At 32.8% G+C, this 18,423-nt stretch overlaps 1 protein-coding gene across 6 annotated transcripts in view; it reads left to right on the top strand.

Annotated features, from left to right (window-relative positions):
- The window catches only part of PCDH11X (protocadherin 11 X-linked), a 752,740-nt gene that overhangs the window by 539,852 nt on the left and 194,465 nt on the right, over nt 1-18,423 (top strand). For all 6 annotated transcript variants that reach the window (XM_060291949.1, XM_060291947.1, XM_060291948.1 and 3 more), the window contains one exon: nt 9,330-9,528. In XM_060291949.1, the coding sequence (XP_060147932.1) occupies nt 9,330-9,528 (199 nt within the window). The remainder of the gene's footprint in view (nt 1-9,329; nt 9,529-18,423) is intronic.

Here is an 18,423-nt window from a genome sequence, read left to right as displayed (position 1 = left end):
GGGAGCTGTGAAGGATGTTAAGTTGCCTGGTTGCCCGTGGTTGCTAAGTGAAGGTGATGTCTTGATTAGCAAAATATTTTCCAGGGGCTGATGTCAAATGGAAGTAAATCTTAGGGGTTTGCTACATTGTTTCCCTGTCAGTAAAAGAAATAGTATTTGGTCTGCCTAACTCTTTTCAGTATTACTTTTTGGAAAAAAAATAAAAAGAGATCTCTTTACTTATTTATGGCAATAACTTAATGCTCCAATATTTTTAACTTTAGCATTCTGTCTGAATTTAAACATTATTACCTAATGGTATTTCCTAAAGTGTCACCAGTTCTTACTCCTGACCTTTATGTCATTTACTTATGGGTCACTTACCTTTTACTCAAAGATTTAAAAATATGTTCAAAATCATTCTTTTCAAAACAGATCATTTATCAGTAATGTTGGGAATCAGTAATATTAGAAAAAACTTTCAGACATCCAAGGAAATAGTCTATATAATTTCTAAGTACAACTATAATTATTGTATGTGTTGATCGCTTACTGAAGAATTGTCAGGGCATGCATGGAAAGCACTAAAAGACATTATTTCAAAATCTCATAGGAACTTCAGAGATCTAGAGATAACACTCCTCATTGAACATTGTAAAATATGACCTACTGTATTTTGTAGGATCTAATCTTTTCAATTTGTGTACCTTAAACCAAATTGTAGAATGCACTTCAAGAATAAGTAATTTTGGAAGATTTATTGAATTTAAACATTAATTAAATTCAGTATTGGTCCTGGAGTTCTTATATTTAGTTCAGAGTATTATAAATGAAGTTGTCTCAACACCACAGAGCTTAAAGAGCTTCTAAGTACAAATATATTTCAGCAACATTTTTTCCTCCATGGCATCAAATTCATATATTTAATTTTAACAGTTTTATCATTGAAGTTGTCTTCTGTGTCAATAAAAGCAGAATTTTGTATTATAAAGACTGTACCAAATAATAATTAATGCTTATTAAATCAAATTGTATTATTATTCTATCATTCATATATACATATAAACTGAAAATACATTTTAATACTTATAATACCATTGGAATTATCTTTGTTTTTGTTCAGAACAATACTGCATGTTAGCATGATCAAGTTATAGAGAGATAATTTTATATCTATGAAGTTTCTCACACATATATACACACACACACAGTCATCATTTTATTCCATGGTCACCTCTATGTTAATAATGTCATAGGTATATCATATGTATCATTCACCAAAAATGAGCAAGAACATTTCCTGAATGCAAAAGGAAATGTCTCATATAAAAATTATGAATTAATGACTAATTAGACTACAGTCTGACATTAGAATCCCATTATTCTAATGACTCAATTTATTTTAAAATGTCAAATTGTCTATTCAAAAATATTTAGAAAATTTAAGCAGGACTCCTTGTTTTCTTTTTTTTCCCCTTGAAATTGTAGTCAAAGGATTCTGTAATGCAACATCTGAGTCCTATCTTAGACCCACTGAATCAGAATATTTGAGGGTTGGATCCTAGGAATCTGCATTACTAACACATCAACTAGGTGATTTGTATGCATCTAGTGTTTTCTAAACCACAGAATAGCTGGTTACATTAGCTGGCTAGCAATTTTACCAAAATTGAATGCCGTTTTCTCCCTAATTCCCAAATACAATGAAAGGCAACAAAAGTAATATTACAATAGGTCCAAATAATGTATTTAAGGTAAACACATAAGATTGATTTGAGGGTTTGGGGTTAGGAAACAAAATATTTCACTAGTTTCTATTTCATCCTCAGTTTAGATATATTTTAGAAATATGTGTATATAACTTTTTTAAAGCAATGAAAAGGGTAGTGCCATATCAGTTTTCTCTTGGTACAGTAGCATAATATTTTTTTCACCTTTTTAACTTGTAGATCACTTTGAGGTTATTTTTAATACCATTTGTGTGTGTGTGTGTGTGTGTGTGTGTGTGTGTGGGTGTGATAAATGGAATATAAGGGTGTTCTTGTTTGTATGTAAAATAAATAGAGGGAGGTCTGCTTTTAGAAAAATATATCTATATAAAGAGTTGCACAATAAAAGAGTACAGTAATACTACAGATACTAATACTTTGCAATTCTTCTTCCTTCCACCCTCAACTATATTCAACCCTACATTGCTTACTGCTACCTTCCATCACTGACAGTTGTTGCTGGAAGATGCAGCTATTTTAATTTACTCTTTGATTACCAATGGGAATTATAGAACTCCAAATATTTTTTAAAGAGTGACAAGAGTTCAAAGGGAATATTGGTCTTCTAATCTCATATATTTCCAGGATGTTACCCATTTTACCTGAGTAGCAGTTGTTTTTGATGTGCTCTGATGAACACCAGGTAAGGAAGATGAAGTTAAACATGCTTTATGTACACTTGAAAGGGTCTAAAACAAACAGGTTACCAATGTTTGGTACAATGCAATAAATAAATTACCACCATGCCATCTGATGTGCACTCTTCAGTTTTATTAGGAAAATTTTCTAGGTCATTTTTATTTTTAAACTGGTATTTGATCACCATCACATAGTTTCTTGTTGTGATTTCTACTAACATTAAACAAGAGAATATTTTGTTCCAAGTGTTTATGCAATTAATGACAATGCCAGGTTTTTCATCTTTCACTGTATACTGCATAGTGATTCCAACCTATATAATTCAAGTCAGAAACCATCTGTTGCTTGAATGACATTTGGTTTGTTTAAAATGCATCAATTAAGCAGACATGTTGTGTAACTACAGCAATGGAAGAATTATTTTGCAAATATAAAAGGTCACACCAGAGACAAAGCACTGCTCAAAGCAAAATTTGTGGCTTCTGTCTTGGAAACACATTTTCAAACAATTTAACAACTTGAAAATATTAAATATTGACTAATATTATGAAAAATAAAATGGTTATTTGTATCATATGTGATCTATAAAGCCATCATCTCCTAAGCCCACATTATCACCAACAATAAAGTGGTAAATATTTAAGGTCTGACTTTGTTAATTACATAAATAAATTACATGGGTAAAAAGGAAAAGAGTAAAATGTAAACGATCTGAAAATACTGTGTCAGGGAGGAAAAATTTTCATTTACCCCTCTCGGTTCTTCTAGCTGGTCTAAGAATAAAATTGACATGAGGTAGACTAACAGTAGAAAAATCATACAAAAGTTTACTAACATGTATACATGGGAGAGACTCAGAAGAACTGAGTAACTTGCCAAAATGGCCGCAGCCCTTACCTTAAATACCATCTCCAGCTAAAGACAAAAGAGGATGTTGGATGGGAGAGGCAGTAATGGGAGATGACCAAGCACAGCACAGTAAACAAGAGTAAGGTTGTTATGCAAATTTAAGCCATTGAATTCTCCATTAATAAGAGTTTCTAAATCTTCAGGTACAGGGAGGGACACACCCTTACAAATGGAGATTTCCCTTACAAATATAAATGTTTCTTATAAAAGGGTAACTCCTACTTGGTTTTCAGTTTTTCCCGTGTCTACTGCTTAGAAAAGAACCAGCTTAAAAAAATTAATATGCCAAAGAGACATATTTCAGGGTGGCAAATTCTGCTCCTCTACAGATGCCAAATTAAGTTGGAGATTTTAGCTTGGAATAGGAATATTAGTAGATGAGGCTTAACTATCTTCAAACACTGGAAGCCTTGTCATGTACAAGAATCACACTTATTCTATATAGCTACAGAAGACAGATATAGTAATAACTGGTGGAAATTTCTCCTTCTGTCAATGTTTTTATTTCCAGCAGCTACCAAGAGTTCTATTACATTTTGAGCCGGAGAACCAAATAATCAAAGATGTTAAACTCAAATAAAAAAACAGAGTAAGGCAGACATGATTCTTAGCATGAACTTACCTGTTAAATATTTTAGCAATTCACATGCCTTTTTTTTTTTTTATCTTTCTTACTTCCTTGAATGACTGTTTTTTGAATAGTTTGAGGTTACCAGATAACTGCTTTTGGACAATGAAGGTCCTATGATGATTTATATATTTAAATGTAAGTCACTAAATCTACATGTGGTTAGCACCAAAAACAATGTAGAAATGTTTCATCTATTTTTTAAAATTGATACTTGGGTTTTGTCTTAGAGACCATTGCAATGGCCTGGTTTCAATTTTAATATCTGGTTTTAATTTTTGTACACATGCCAGTTTCAAAGCATGTTAGGTTTTCAGTTTTGTTCTATTTTCATTGTTAGTCACACAATTGTAGTTTCTGAAGCATTGTAGATTCAAATTCACAAAACTCAATTGCCAATTTAACAATTCATCATAGTACCTATCTACAAATAGATTATTTCCATTTTGATTAAGCTGAAATGATTCATGACTCAAGGAAAGATGCCCTCAAGAAATGCCATGTAGTCTTCTATCAAATGAATATGTCTGACAAATGCCAAAAATTAAATAAATAAAATAAAATTTTAAAAATGACCAAGTGCCATGAAAAAAAATCATGGCAAAATAGAGCTAAGAGAAGATCTGATTCTGGAGAAGATCATGAAGAACTTCCTGCATATGCTAGTAATAAGTTATGGTATTAAAAAAATAAAAGCCTTGAAGGGTAAACATTTCAGGAACATAATGTGAAAGGGAAAATGAGAAATTATACAGACCTTTCAAATTTTATGAAATGGAACCCTGAAAAAACAATCAGGTGAACTGATATATCCTGCAAGATGACTTGAGTTGGAAACGCAGGAGGCTTTATAACTATAAGTATAGGGTCAAATAATAAAGGACTACTATAAAATATGTCATCTGGGAGTTTTTACACTGGGAATTATGAGCTGCAAGTGAGATATATGTGCTGACCATGTAATGCTGGTGAAAATTTCAAGTTGAATTTCTAACTATTTTCACATTTAACTTTATAATATATTGAGTAATTATAAATTCTTTTGCAAAGAGACAGGACCCATGGGAAAATGGAGATTACCTCTGACATTCAGAATGAAGCTGTTGATTATTATAGAATAGGGGAGCTCAGAAGCTTAAAATGTGTTAGTTTGATATCAAAAATGTTTTATATATGAATCAAAAACACTCTTGCATATGGTAATCTTTAAAAAATAATAACCCTATCTATGATTACCCTTTCTAATCAGAGTTCCTGGTGTTGGCAGTGAATCTAAGGTAGACTGGGTCAAGGTATATTAGAATTGGAGTCAGGGGGAATGCAAGGATGTATGATTAGTTTGAAAACTTTGACAGGTAATTCTAATGAGCCCTCTAAAACATGATACTCAAGCATTCAATAATGAGATTCATAGGCTGGCCTATCTGTATGCAGCCTCTTTGCTGCCAGATTAACCTTTCTAAAATGCCACTTACATCATGTTATGGAAATGTAACAATATTCACCTGATATTTAGTATGGAATTATGCCTTCATGAGGTATAATGGACACAAGAATGTTGGGAATTTGATAGTTTGCCTGTAAATGATTCATCTAGGTAACACCAATATTATTTCTGAGCATTCATACATTTTGGAATTTTGATTGATTTGAGGTAAAAAGAAGGCATGTAGATTATAGGGAGAGGCTCTCTGTCGACTTTTCTCTTACTGGCAGAAAAATAACTAGACTTTCAGTACAGACATTTATTCATGAATAATCCAGAATTTGTTTCCATCCCGTAAAGGCACCATTGCAATCAATAGATTGCTTTAATTTGAATGCCACAGCTTCCTAGAAGAGTAGCAGACAGACAAATTATGACATGGTCATTAACGTAATAGCTCTTTTATATTGCACAGTAATCATCGTCAACACTTGAAAAAAGGGAATTATTTAGTCTTCTCTTTGAGAGACCTAAGGAATGATTTTCATGAAATAGTTAATATTTCTAAATATACTGGATAAGAAAAATACCTCTGTATCTTGAACACGTCCATATTATGAATCTGAGCAGAAAAGTGCCATCAGAGATTAGGGATTCATCCATTAAAAAGTAAAGGGTAAATGAGTTAAACCAGATTGCCAAAATTTACTACAAAGGATTCATAAATTGTTAAGTTCATATAATTATTTTATGTTCAGTTCTATCTAGAAGTGTCACAAATTGCAAAATGCAAGTTTAAGTAGGAATCATTAAAGTAACCCTAGGAAAAAATAGTTAGCTGTTCTTTTCCCATTAAAAATTAAATTTTCAGAAGCCTTTTGAAACAATTCCTTAAAAATTAAATTCTAACAATTTCACCTAAGGAACTATTTCATGGAGATTTTGTAAAATGATGGACAACCTGGTTAATCACCCATGTGCCAATAAACAGCCTCTTGTGAATTCACTGAATAAAGAAATAGAATATTACATTTAATCAATGATATTTGAATGCCTTCTATAGATTATAGAAATAGGTAAAAAAAAATGCTTTAGACTGTAAACTTTGAAACTGTGAATTGAGAAATAAATCAAATCCTCAGTATGCAGTTGAACTTCAGACTATTTTAAAATGATATAGAGCCATTAATGACCAAACAACATACCTTGGTTTCCACTTGAAGCATTCCGATATTTGTTAAAGTTAATATAGACAAGAGAGTTTATTAATATGACTGAAATCTCAAAGGTGTATACGTAATAATGTCACATATAAAAACTGCATTTCAGGAACAGGATGCTGGTGCTTGTGGTGTTTTACGGGCATTCAAGAAAGGACAAAAAACAGTTGTGTTCACTAAAGGGAGTCCTTACCAACCCATTTATTCCCTCTTATGTACCCTTAAGGGGATTCAATTTATGAGTATCAGAAGAGTTGGGGGTCAATACGTGACCTGGCTAATTACAGATTCACTCTAGGGCATTCCTTTGCAAGGGATTTTAGTTGTTACTAGTTACAGGTGTCATAGGATGGGATATCTTTTTGACTTAAATTGCCTTCTTCTTTTCTGTGTAGATAAGCAATTGAACCCAAACCTCATTTCTCTTACATCTGGAAGTAATATATATATAGGCCCTACTTCTATCATTTGATAGACCTTTACCTTTTATTCACTGGCAATTTTAATTCTGTTAGGGTATATGACTCCATGCTTAACTAGCACATGTTAAATTCTAGATTCATTTATTTTTGTCAGCAGTAATTATTTTCCTTTATATAGATTCTATTATCTAGGTCTAATACTTTAAAAAAAGCTAAATGATAAAAATACTTGAAATATCTGACTTATGTCTTAATAGAAAATTAAAATACCTCTTAACAGTTATGCATTGTAGTGGAACAACTGTAATCAGAGTTCCTGTAAACTGTAAATTAGTCTCATGCTTAACTGGCTTATTTTATATACAATGACTTTTAAATTTATGTGTTAAGTATTATTTTGACTTTAAGTTACATATAATAACTGACTGTTGATAAATGTCTACAATACAATGTTTCAGGCATTTTTAAATACTGTTTTTCCAGTTCTTGAATTTTTAAAAGTTTTGTGAGCATAAATGCTTATATCTTACTTGAAGTGGCTGAAAATATATTCACAACTATAAGTAATTTTTGGAATTAAATGGGGTTTAACCTATAACTAAATGAGCTTATGGCTTCTTAGAGAGAGAACAGTCAAATGCAGCTTTGCTGGACAGACAAAATTAGCTCACTGTGTCCTCACATGGCAGAAGGGGAGAGGGAGGTCTCTTGGGCTGCTTTTATAAGGACACTAATCCCATTAATGAGGGCTCCATCCTCATAACCTAATCACTTCCCAAAGACCCCACCTCCAAATGCTATTATGTTGAGGATTAGGTTTCAACATATGAATTCTGAGAGGACACAAACATACAGTCTACAGCAATACCAACATCTGAAGAAATGGCTGACTGTCAAGCCTGAACCTGTGAAAGTATATGCACTCTGTCATGGAAATTTCTAGTGCCTAATTACATGTACCCTTTGATATGTATAAATTCCTTAAATAATTATCTCTAAATTGCATCTTTCATGCTACTAGTAGTTAAATGTTTTGGTTGATCTATTGTTACATAGCAAACTATCCTTAATCTTTGGAGCATAAAACAAAAATCAATTGTACTTAACATTTTTTAAGTCAGGAATTTAGGTAGTGCACAGCAGAGATTGCTATCTCTGCTCTACAGTGATTGGTATCTCAAATGGAACGGCTCAAATATCTGGAGATGGCTGGGATGGATGGCTCAAAGGAGACCATAAGCTATAATGTCCAGAATGGATTATTTACATACATATTTAGCACTAATCTCGAGTGGTTGGAGCAGCTGGGCCTCTCTGGGTATTGTATTATACTTTCTTTTTATGGAGTTTTTCCACATGGGAAGCTTGAGCTTCCTCACTGTATGGCAGTCTCCAAGTAGTCAGACTACTTTCAACTCAGCTGATTTTCCTGAATGAGTATTCTAAGGGAGCAAGGCAAAAACTGTGAGATTTGGTTACACAGGGCCTCTCCATATTCATTGTGGTAGAAGACTACATAAGGGTCTGAATACCAAGATGTGAGGTCCATTGTCAGGGCTATCTTCAGAGACTAGCTACTACATGTAGCAATACCGCAAACAAAATTACTGCTACATCTGGTGGAGTTACCACACTATTGGATGTCATGAACCAAATCCTACATCTTTATATATTGGCATGTATAAGTTTTTTATATTCTGCTATAATTACTATAAGAGATGATCCCTGTAGTTTACTTTTATAATTATCAACTGTTATCCATACCAAGTAATTATTTTTATTGTTTAGAGTGTAGAATTGATTTAAATGAATTCCAATTCAAAGTCTTGCCCTTAAGATTCTTTGAAAAGATGATTTGTAATTTTAATTTATAAGCCTACATGATTGAATAAATTTGTATTATTATTTACTGTTTCTGCCCACCAGAATCTTACAGATACAACAGTAAAATTTCATTATATTTATTCAAGTTTATTATTCAAAAAATGAAATCTTGTCAAATTATAGTTAAATAAATCCATGTTCAAATGATGATCAGAATATCCAATGTGCTCAAATGTCAATATGGGTGACAGCCTCTTGCTTTAGAACAAGTTAACTTTTATTCTGCAACTGGATATGCCCTGTTAAAAAAATATAATAAAAGCAATTCTGCTGCCAGGTAAAGCAGGTTTGAACACAGAGCTGACTGTTCACAAAAGCCTGAAATCGTTCACAACTCAAGATAATATTAATGTGACTTCACTAGATAGCTGAAATAATACATTTTCTAAATTGTATGTATTAAGCAATTATTCAGATCATAGCTGAAACCCTGTAATTTTCTGTCTTTTTCAGTCCCAGCGGCGTGTCACATTTCACCTACCAGAAGGCTCTCAGGAAAGCAGCAGTGATGGTAGACTAGGAGACCATGATACAGGCAACCTTCCCAGCACATCCCATGCCCTGCCCCTTGGCTATCCTCAGGAGGAGTACTTTGATCATGCTGCACCCAACAACCGCACTGAAGGGGATGGCAACTCTGATCCTGAATCCAGTAAGTGATACCTCTCTAGTCCTGCAGTATAAATGGGCTTACTGTATTTGAAAATCAAACAACTGCAGCCATAATAACATTGGCCATTTAATTATGTTAGTAACACATTTTCAAAAAGTAAAAACACAGAATTAGGTGGAAGGCATATATGCAGCAGTTTATCATTTTTGAAATATGTGATCACATCTACTTTGAAATTTACTATGAAATTTGAATAGTCATTTTGTTTAGACATAGAGTTTTCCATTTACCTATACATACATATGTATTTATATGTATATAATCAGCCAGTTTATTTTATTCATTTATTTCTGTACAGATAAAATATTTTTATAATTCATATAAAGTATTTTCTAGATTTTATTTTTAATCTTTAATAGAGATAAGAATCATAAACAATTAATTATTTTTTGAGGAAATAAGAGATCCTGACTCCAAGGTAGAAGAATTGGTCTGAGGTTTTCAATAATGTATTGAAACCACATGCCTTAAGCCATGTTACTATTTAGAAAAACATTTAGATTTGGTCTCCAGACTGAAGGTATTAAAGGATATATTTTGCACAATCCAAAGATGTTGAACTCTTGAAAAGGATCATGAAGTTGATACTAAATAGAGTTCATTAAATTTATTATCTTGAACATGTATCTTGAACATCACTACTTCCTCATAATTTTGGGAAATACAAAATTTGGTAAGATTATACATATCTCAGAAGATTCTTGTATTTGAAGAATTATAAGTTGCCTCAGGTATGTTTTATGTACATAAATCTGTGTAGGTCCAAAAGAGCATATATGTGATAGAGAAGAGTCATAGGTATAAAACAAGAAGAAAAAAGGGACCACATAACATATAAAATAAATATAAAATAGAAATTTTGTAAGGTATTTTGAGCATTATGGATTGTATAGATATATAATTTAAATAAACCTCCAGTTTTGAGAACAAAATGGCTTCCCCATCATTGTATTTTATTTATTTATTTATCCCAACATTGTATTTTAATCTCTATTTTCTAAACTCAAAAAACTAAGGGAAATGCATTGGTTAAAGATCAGAATGTAATCTAAGACTAAGCATACAGAACCAATGACAGCATAACAAAATTTTTCTCTCTACAAAAGTAGACACTGGATATTAAAAGTGTTTTCAATATAAACATTTTAGAGACTATTTAGACACCAAATTCAGAAAGTCCTAAACATCTGTCTCTTTATTTAATTTTATACTTAAAACAATTTATCAGCATTCATTCTGAGGATGAAAAATTCTTCCATAATATGCAATACTAATCTACCTTTCATTTACTTATGTATAATATGATATAGTGACTTCTGGTAGAAATACATGACTGTGACTATATCTTCTGCTATAATGAACTCAGAGCCAATTTCTAATAAGAATATGGTCATAAGTTACAAATATGCATTAAGCAAAGGTATCTTTGTTCTTTTTTACTTCATAAGTTATTATTGTAATTGTAGGCCTATCTCTGCCTTGTTAACGGATAGAAATATATAGATGAAATAAGCATCATTTTTATAAACTAGAGAGAATTGATTCCTTTGCGTATGATGTGTTATTAAACCCTTTTCTTAGAGGATTGTATAGCAACAATTAAAGAATAAACTCAAAGTAAGCATCCACAGTGTGGATCTAACCCTGAAATAAATTTTCAAGCCGAATGAGACTAAGATGGTATATTATTGATAGTAATAGGGGCAGAATTGGTATGGGCTAGAATCTATTATAAAACATTTAAGGAGCTTCCCTGGTGGCGCAATGGTTGAGAGTCTGCCTGTCGATGCAGGGGTCACGTGTTCATGCCCCGGTCTGGGAAGATCCCACATGCCGCAGAGCTCCTGGGCCCGTGGGCCATGGCCACTGAGCCTGAGCGTCCAGAGCCTGTGCTCCGCAACGGGAGCGGCCACAACAGTGAGAGGCCCGCGTATCGAAAAAAAAAAAATTCAAATGCAGAGTTCTTTACAGGACCACATTTTATTAGTAGTTAAGAGTGCAAGTATATACCTGAAACTAACATAATACTATAAATCAACTGTATTTCAATAAAAAAACTGCAAGTGTTAGTAACAATATAAGAGCTTTATTTATTTTTTTTATTTTTTAATTTTTTTTTGCGGTACAGGAAACATTTTTTCAGGCAAATTTGATATACTAGTATTGTGTTAATTATTCATCCGAAAAATTCAATGAGAAAATACCATTCAGTTTGTTAGAAAGAATAATAATAATGGTATATATATTTAAGGGGCCAGTAGCCGTTACTTTTCCAAAAGATGTCACAGAAAATCATCTAAATCTATAATTCAGCAAATGTTACCCATATAAATGTTAATTAGGTACTTTTGTTTGTTGCCAAATTTGACTTCTTAAATCCTCCGATATTTTTTAAAATGCATTTTTGAGCAAAGCTACACATCAATTCCCATACCACAACAGAAAGAAAAGTGAATGGCTGGGCTTCCCTGGTGGCGCAGTGGTTGAGAGTCCGCCTGCAGATGCAGGGGACACGGGTTCGTTCCCCAGTCCGAGAAGATCTCACATGCCACGGAGCGGCTGGGCCTGTGAGTCATGGCCACTGAGTCTGCGCGTCCCGAGCCTGTGCTCCGCAACGGGAGAGACCACAACAGGGAGAAGCCAGCGTACCGCAAAAAAAAAAAAAAAAAAAAAAAAAAAAGAAAAGTGAATGGCATCATTTTGTTAATATTGTTATGTGAAACAAACAGGAAATGCATTCAAACTGAGAAAGAAAAGTTATGCTGCTTTTAAAGGTTAATTATCCACCCAGGCCAATTCTGTCTCAGCTGGTTATGTATTTGAAAGATAGTTTCCTAAACTGTGTTCATTCTTAGCCTGTATAGTAGTGTCAGTCCAGGGAGGGAAAAGTAAAATAAATAAATAATTTAAATCAGCTCAACAAACCTGAAGTCACGGATTTCGAAAGATAAACCAATCAGTATTTCTAGTATTTGTTCTGTCCCACCTGGAGGAAGGGACTGAGCTCAGTGCTCCTGGATTCTGAAGGTATAAAACAAATGTCTGCTAATTTTCATTGCCTTGACAATAGACAACAACATTCAGCTTTATCCATCTATTGAAATAAAAACAAAATCCTTCACATAGAGTAATATTTTTTTAAGCTAACAATAATATCAAATAAGTCACTTTTATTGATTCTCACAGGGAAATCATTGCAGTCATGAATACTGTCTGTGCCTACCAGCTTATTTTAGTCCCTGGTGTGTTATATAAATAATAGTGTATATAAATAGATTAGAAAGAATGGTTCCATCCAAGAGTTCAGCTGTCTGCCATTGCTTGGGAACGAATAAGGCACACTTGATAGTAGTTGTATACTAAATGAGCTTAGGCAGATATAAATAGTGATCTAGTGGCAGATGCTCTGTAATTTGTATTAATTTTATCACTTAAATTGACATGCTTTCAAAAACTCAATTTTTTTCTTTTCATACTTACGAAAGTTAAAATATATATCTTAATAAGAAAATGGGTGAAACAAATCCTACTGCACCATCCTATCATATCTAACTTTCCTATACAGGAAATGCAATCACCATACAAAGCAATCAAAAAGTGACATCTCATTTGGAGTATCTAGGCTTTGTGAAGTCAATGAAGGATTTATACTAGAGATAATCTAAAAAAAAAAAAAAGAGTCACAAAAGTCATGGATCAAGATGAAAAGTATACCTCTGAAGTTGGAAACTTGAAGACATTTACAGGATTCCATTTGGGTGACAGCCTTTAAGATGAGTGTATCTTTAGTATCTTAAATCTAATATGGATTAGATAGAGTTTTATCAGTCAAAAGCAGGCCACTCTAAGTAAAGCAATCTCTTATCTTGTCTTTTCTGTTTGAAAATGACAAGCACTAGAAGCTTGGCACAAGCTGCCAATTGAAAGCCAATGCCATAAGGTCTAGAATGTCAGTAAGCTTGAAAAACCACCTTCAGTGGCAGAGAATATGTGGCCTTCTCTTCACAATAAGCCTTCCTTTGTGTCTAAATTTTTATTAGGCTACCTATACCACATAATAAAGTTCATTTGACATTTATATTTCTGTTATTTATGAGCCATGAGGCAGTTCTTTTTATGACCTTCTTCTGTCTTTCTTCTGCTTTTTTTTATCTTACTCTTACTTCTCACTTTGCCTATAAGACAAGAATGTTTGCCATGTGTTCTTTTTTGTAGTTCTTTGAAAGATAATACAATCAGTCATGCAAGATGCAACTTTGGGGTGACTTGGACTATTTAGTAGTATTAGCCATATACCAATTTCTTGTCTTAAAATAATTTATAAATTTTAATGAATGAGAAGCACTATAGCAATATATTTTGTCCCCATGACACTTTTAAATTGTACAGTAACTTGCAAGTCTCATAACTGCTTGCATCAACAGAACACTCGACAACTAGTAAGTATATCAAGGAAATCATTAAATAATGAATAATTATAGATGATCTATCTTACCATGATTTCTGCAATTTGTTAATTTACATCTTTATCAAATGTTGAAGATTCCCAGTAGAGAATAGAAGTGACAGTGTTTGCTGAACCAATTTTTCCCCATTTTAATCAATAATCTTAGTAATTTTTGTCCCAGTTCCACTAAAATAAAAATAAAGTACATGATCATCTGGCACTTTATCAATCTTATATTGGAAAAAATGTGTAGGTTACATAAAAAAGTTCTTCTAAGTAGTATATATGAAATTAGCCTTTAAAAGTATATTTTTTGTCAGAAATTTCTTCTGTAATATGTATAGTTCTCAAAAGCAATGAGAAAACAGATGATTTTAAATATTACTTTGAGGTATCTATGTAAATCATACTTTTAAAAAATTTGGATGTTGACTAATAGTTTTATTGTAATACTTCATTTTGTAATCACTATCCATGAAATATTTTTACCACAGACCACAGTACATCAACTCATTTAGGCCATTATTTTGCATATTATAGGGTTCTAATTCAGGCACTGCAATTAACTAGCTATGTGGCCTTGGACAGGCATTTTAACCTACTGAATCTTCTTTTCCTTAGCTAAAAAATAAGGGGATTATACTGATCTTTAATGTCCCTTCTAGGGTCATAATTTTGTAAGTATTAAAATCGCAAAATGTACATGTTCAGATGTTGCCATTTATATAGTCTTTGAAATTCAGAGCTCTAAGGGACCTTAATGCCATTTAGTCCAACTCCCTCATTATGCAAATGAGACAACTGAGATTTAAGCCTTTTAAGCAATAGCTTAAAGTCCTAAACCAAGATTTAATGTTTATCATGTTCTAAACTAGAAGAGTCACTAATGTTGGTAAGCAGCTACTTTTTGTAATTTAAATGAAGCAACTTGTTGAGAATAGACAAGTATAAAATTTAAATATTTACCATCCCTCAAGGGGAATGTTATAATATATCCATATGGAAATATTTTTAATATATGTGATGAGGCCTTGTATTAAAATTTTAAAATGGTTCCCATTTAGCATCTTATAGAACTGAAAGGCAATTGAGCAATATGGACTGATCATTTCTAAAATTACTTAGTGCTAACCAATGAAAGTTTTATAGGGAAAATTGAAAACATGCTGAATCTTAATGATTGCTATGTCAGGAAACTAGCTAATCTTTACTATGATTATCTAACATACATAAATTTTGATTGTGTGTGTGTGTGCATGCATGTGTGTGTGCATACTACTTACAGAGCAAATTGGGATTAAAAATTAATTGTACAAAGTTAATTTCCTCTGAATAGGGTGAAAAGTACATAAAAAGGATCTCAGGGGGGTGAAACAGAATGAATATGTGAACATATCCCTCATCCTTTCTGCTGAAAACTCAACTCTTCCTCCATTCTGAAATTCCTGTCATTCTATCCTACTTCAATTTCCTAGCAGAATGTTGAAGTTATAATTAACAGGGAAGTGATTTTGATAGACTCAAGTCTACTGAGTTAATAGTGTGCCGTATAGTAAAATATTTGGAGAAAACATTATAATAGTCTTTTATGGACACTGATCAGAACTGTAGATAAAGGCATGATAACTTTTAGAGCTATAAAGCAGCTGTACTCTGCTCAAACTTTTAAATTATGTGAAGAAGTTTGTCTTACCTAGAAAGTATGTTGCTTTTATTTATACTAAATTGATGACATGGAAGTTAATCCTCTGGATTGAGAAAATCACATTGAAATTAAAAAAATATTTTGAGAAAAATACTTTTTGGTCTTACAAATAGCATTATTTTTACAGCTCAAAATTATCTAAGCATGTAAAATATGATGATTTTCATTTGACTTTTTGATATTCTACTCCTATTCTTTGGCTCATCAGCAGTGTAGCACAAGGCTCACTGGCACATTATCATTTTTGTTTTAATGGCCTAGTTTTCCAGGGTTGGGGTCAGATCAGATTTACTTACATGTAGATCTATGCATGGAAATTAATCCAAAACTGAATTGCACAATTCCTTCTTAATTGATGGTTCTATTCAACTACACCCTGCTTATCTCTTTTCGAAACATGTGTTCTCATAATGTATAAATACTTCTTGGCTTTGATTTGAAGGAGAAGCCAATTTTGCAGAGGCACGTACATGTTGTCTAAGTCATTTTAAAGAATGTAGCAAATTAATCTTTAGCAAATTATATGACTAAGTTAAATATTAACAAGAAATTCAGGGATTCTTTGTTTAATTCAAACTCCAGTTACAAGGATGCAGTACTCATCTGAGATGTTTTTGAAATATGAATGCACCAAAGGCCTTTTCAATTGTTGGATTATCATGCTTTTTATTGAGCTGTTTCTGTTTGTTTTTTCCTAGAGATCATTTTCTATAAAATGTAGTTTTACAAGTTTAGAACTATTACAAACATTGCAATACTCATGTTTTGTCCTCTTCTCCAGTGCTGATTCTGAGTTGAATTGGACAGGAGAACAGGATATATCAAAAACTTCACACAGGTATCTGTTTTTATTCAAGTAGAAAATTGGAATTTGGGGATTCAACCAGAAGTAAATCCAAATATTGAAATTCCAATGAAAAATCCCATCATATTGAACTATTAAGACTTCTCTTCTGAAAGAACTAGCCATTACCTTTTTGCAGAACAACTTAGCTTCCAAAATATAATATCTGAAATCCAAATATCATGAGGAAAGATCTTAAACACATTGAACCCAATTCAATACCCATGTAACTCTTTGAAATATCCCCTCAGGGTTTCAAAGGATATGAACTGTGGCTAAGTAAAAAAACCTTTCATCTAGAAAGATCCCATAATACCCAATAGTCTGAAATGAATCTGTCTATACATTATCACTCAATATAGGAAAAAAGCAGATTGCTTTTAGGACAGAGAGTGAAAGACCACGGCATAGGTAAAATTAATCACACATTTTAAACTGAGTTTTCTGAGCTGTTTCAGCAATACTATTTTTGCAAAAAGAAAGAAATATTGGAGCAAATTCAAGCTAAGACCTTAAGAGACTTTGATTTTTAAAGACATTGATTTTCTTTGTTTGCCCACTCCCAGATAGGTTTTTTTTTCCTGAAATTGAAGAATTTTAACTCTCAGAAGATTAAAAAAATACATTAAGATGAAGTGCAGATATGTTTTGTCTTCTCCCATTTCTGTTTTAGTCTCACATCTACAAGTGAGCCTAGCTGCTGTTGTAATATGCATGATTAAATAATTAGTTATGAAAAGAAGCATTCTAATGGGATGGGGCCAGACTACTTGATTAGACTCAGTCCTGCAACTCACTAGCAATATGACATTTGACAAGAAATTTAAGTTCCCTGTGACTCAGTTTTCCTCATTTTTAAAATGGCAATGATAACAGCTGTCTCACAGAATTGTTGTATTAAAGGAGTGTGTGCACATGTATCTGAGTATATACATATACTTAAAGCATTTTACAGGATTTTTTCTTGGGATAATGCATATTCTCACACAGTACTTTCCAAAGTTTCATGTACACACACCACTTGGAGATCTTGTTAAAATGTAGACACAGTAGTCTGGTGTGGGAAACTGAGGTTCTGCATTTCTAACAAGGCCCCAGACAATGTCGATCCTGCTAGTCTGGGAACCTCACTTTGATTAGCAAAGTTCTAACAAATGTGTTGAGTAGCTGACCAAAATAGAGATGAGGGAGAGCAGTGCAACAATTAGCCATGATGAGTTAAGGCATTAAAATAACTCATGATGATCTGTGATAAAGCCTCAGTGGAGGTTCTATTTTAAGAAATATCAAAATTTACTGTATTGGAGTTTATATTGTATACACTTTGGGATAAATCTTGTACCGAAGTGTAGAAAAGCCTTCTAGATAGTTTTGAAGTGTTAGTATGTACTCACTTGGTTCTTCAACCAAAAGATTGTCTTTCCTTACTGTCTCTTCATACACACATAGGTACACACACACACATGTACATACAAGTGCACACATCTTATTTTTTTGACAATTCCAATTTGAAAAACAATATTCTATTTATATGTCACCATGTCATCTAGGTGAGGATAAATGCTCTTTTTATTCTAGGTGTGCAGCTATATACAGGCTCTCTATTTCTGGGAAACTTATCAGAACAACAGGGCAGAAAGGGCATTAGCAAAGTAGAGCACTAGCTGCACAGTCAACTAATCGACTCAGCAAACATCTTACATGCACGTGAAGTCATTAAGCTTCCCATTACACACAAGCTGATTAAGAATCCTTCTGGATCATTGCTCGTGTTGATGGTCTGATTTCTGTGAACTATTATCAGAATGGGGAAGATGAATAAAGAAGTCGAGAAAGTGGCAAAAAGTAAATGCAAAGAGACATAAGTTTCCTATTGAA

Source organism: Globicephala melas, chromosome X, assembly GCF_963455315.2.
Source record: "Globicephala melas chromosome X, mGloMel1.2, whole genome shotgun sequence".
Taxonomy (NCBI): Eukaryota; Metazoa; Chordata; class Mammalia; order Artiodactyla; family Delphinidae; genus Globicephala; species Globicephala melas.
Note: the sequence above shows the minus strand (reverse complement) of the source record. Positions and strands in the feature narration are given on the sequence as shown.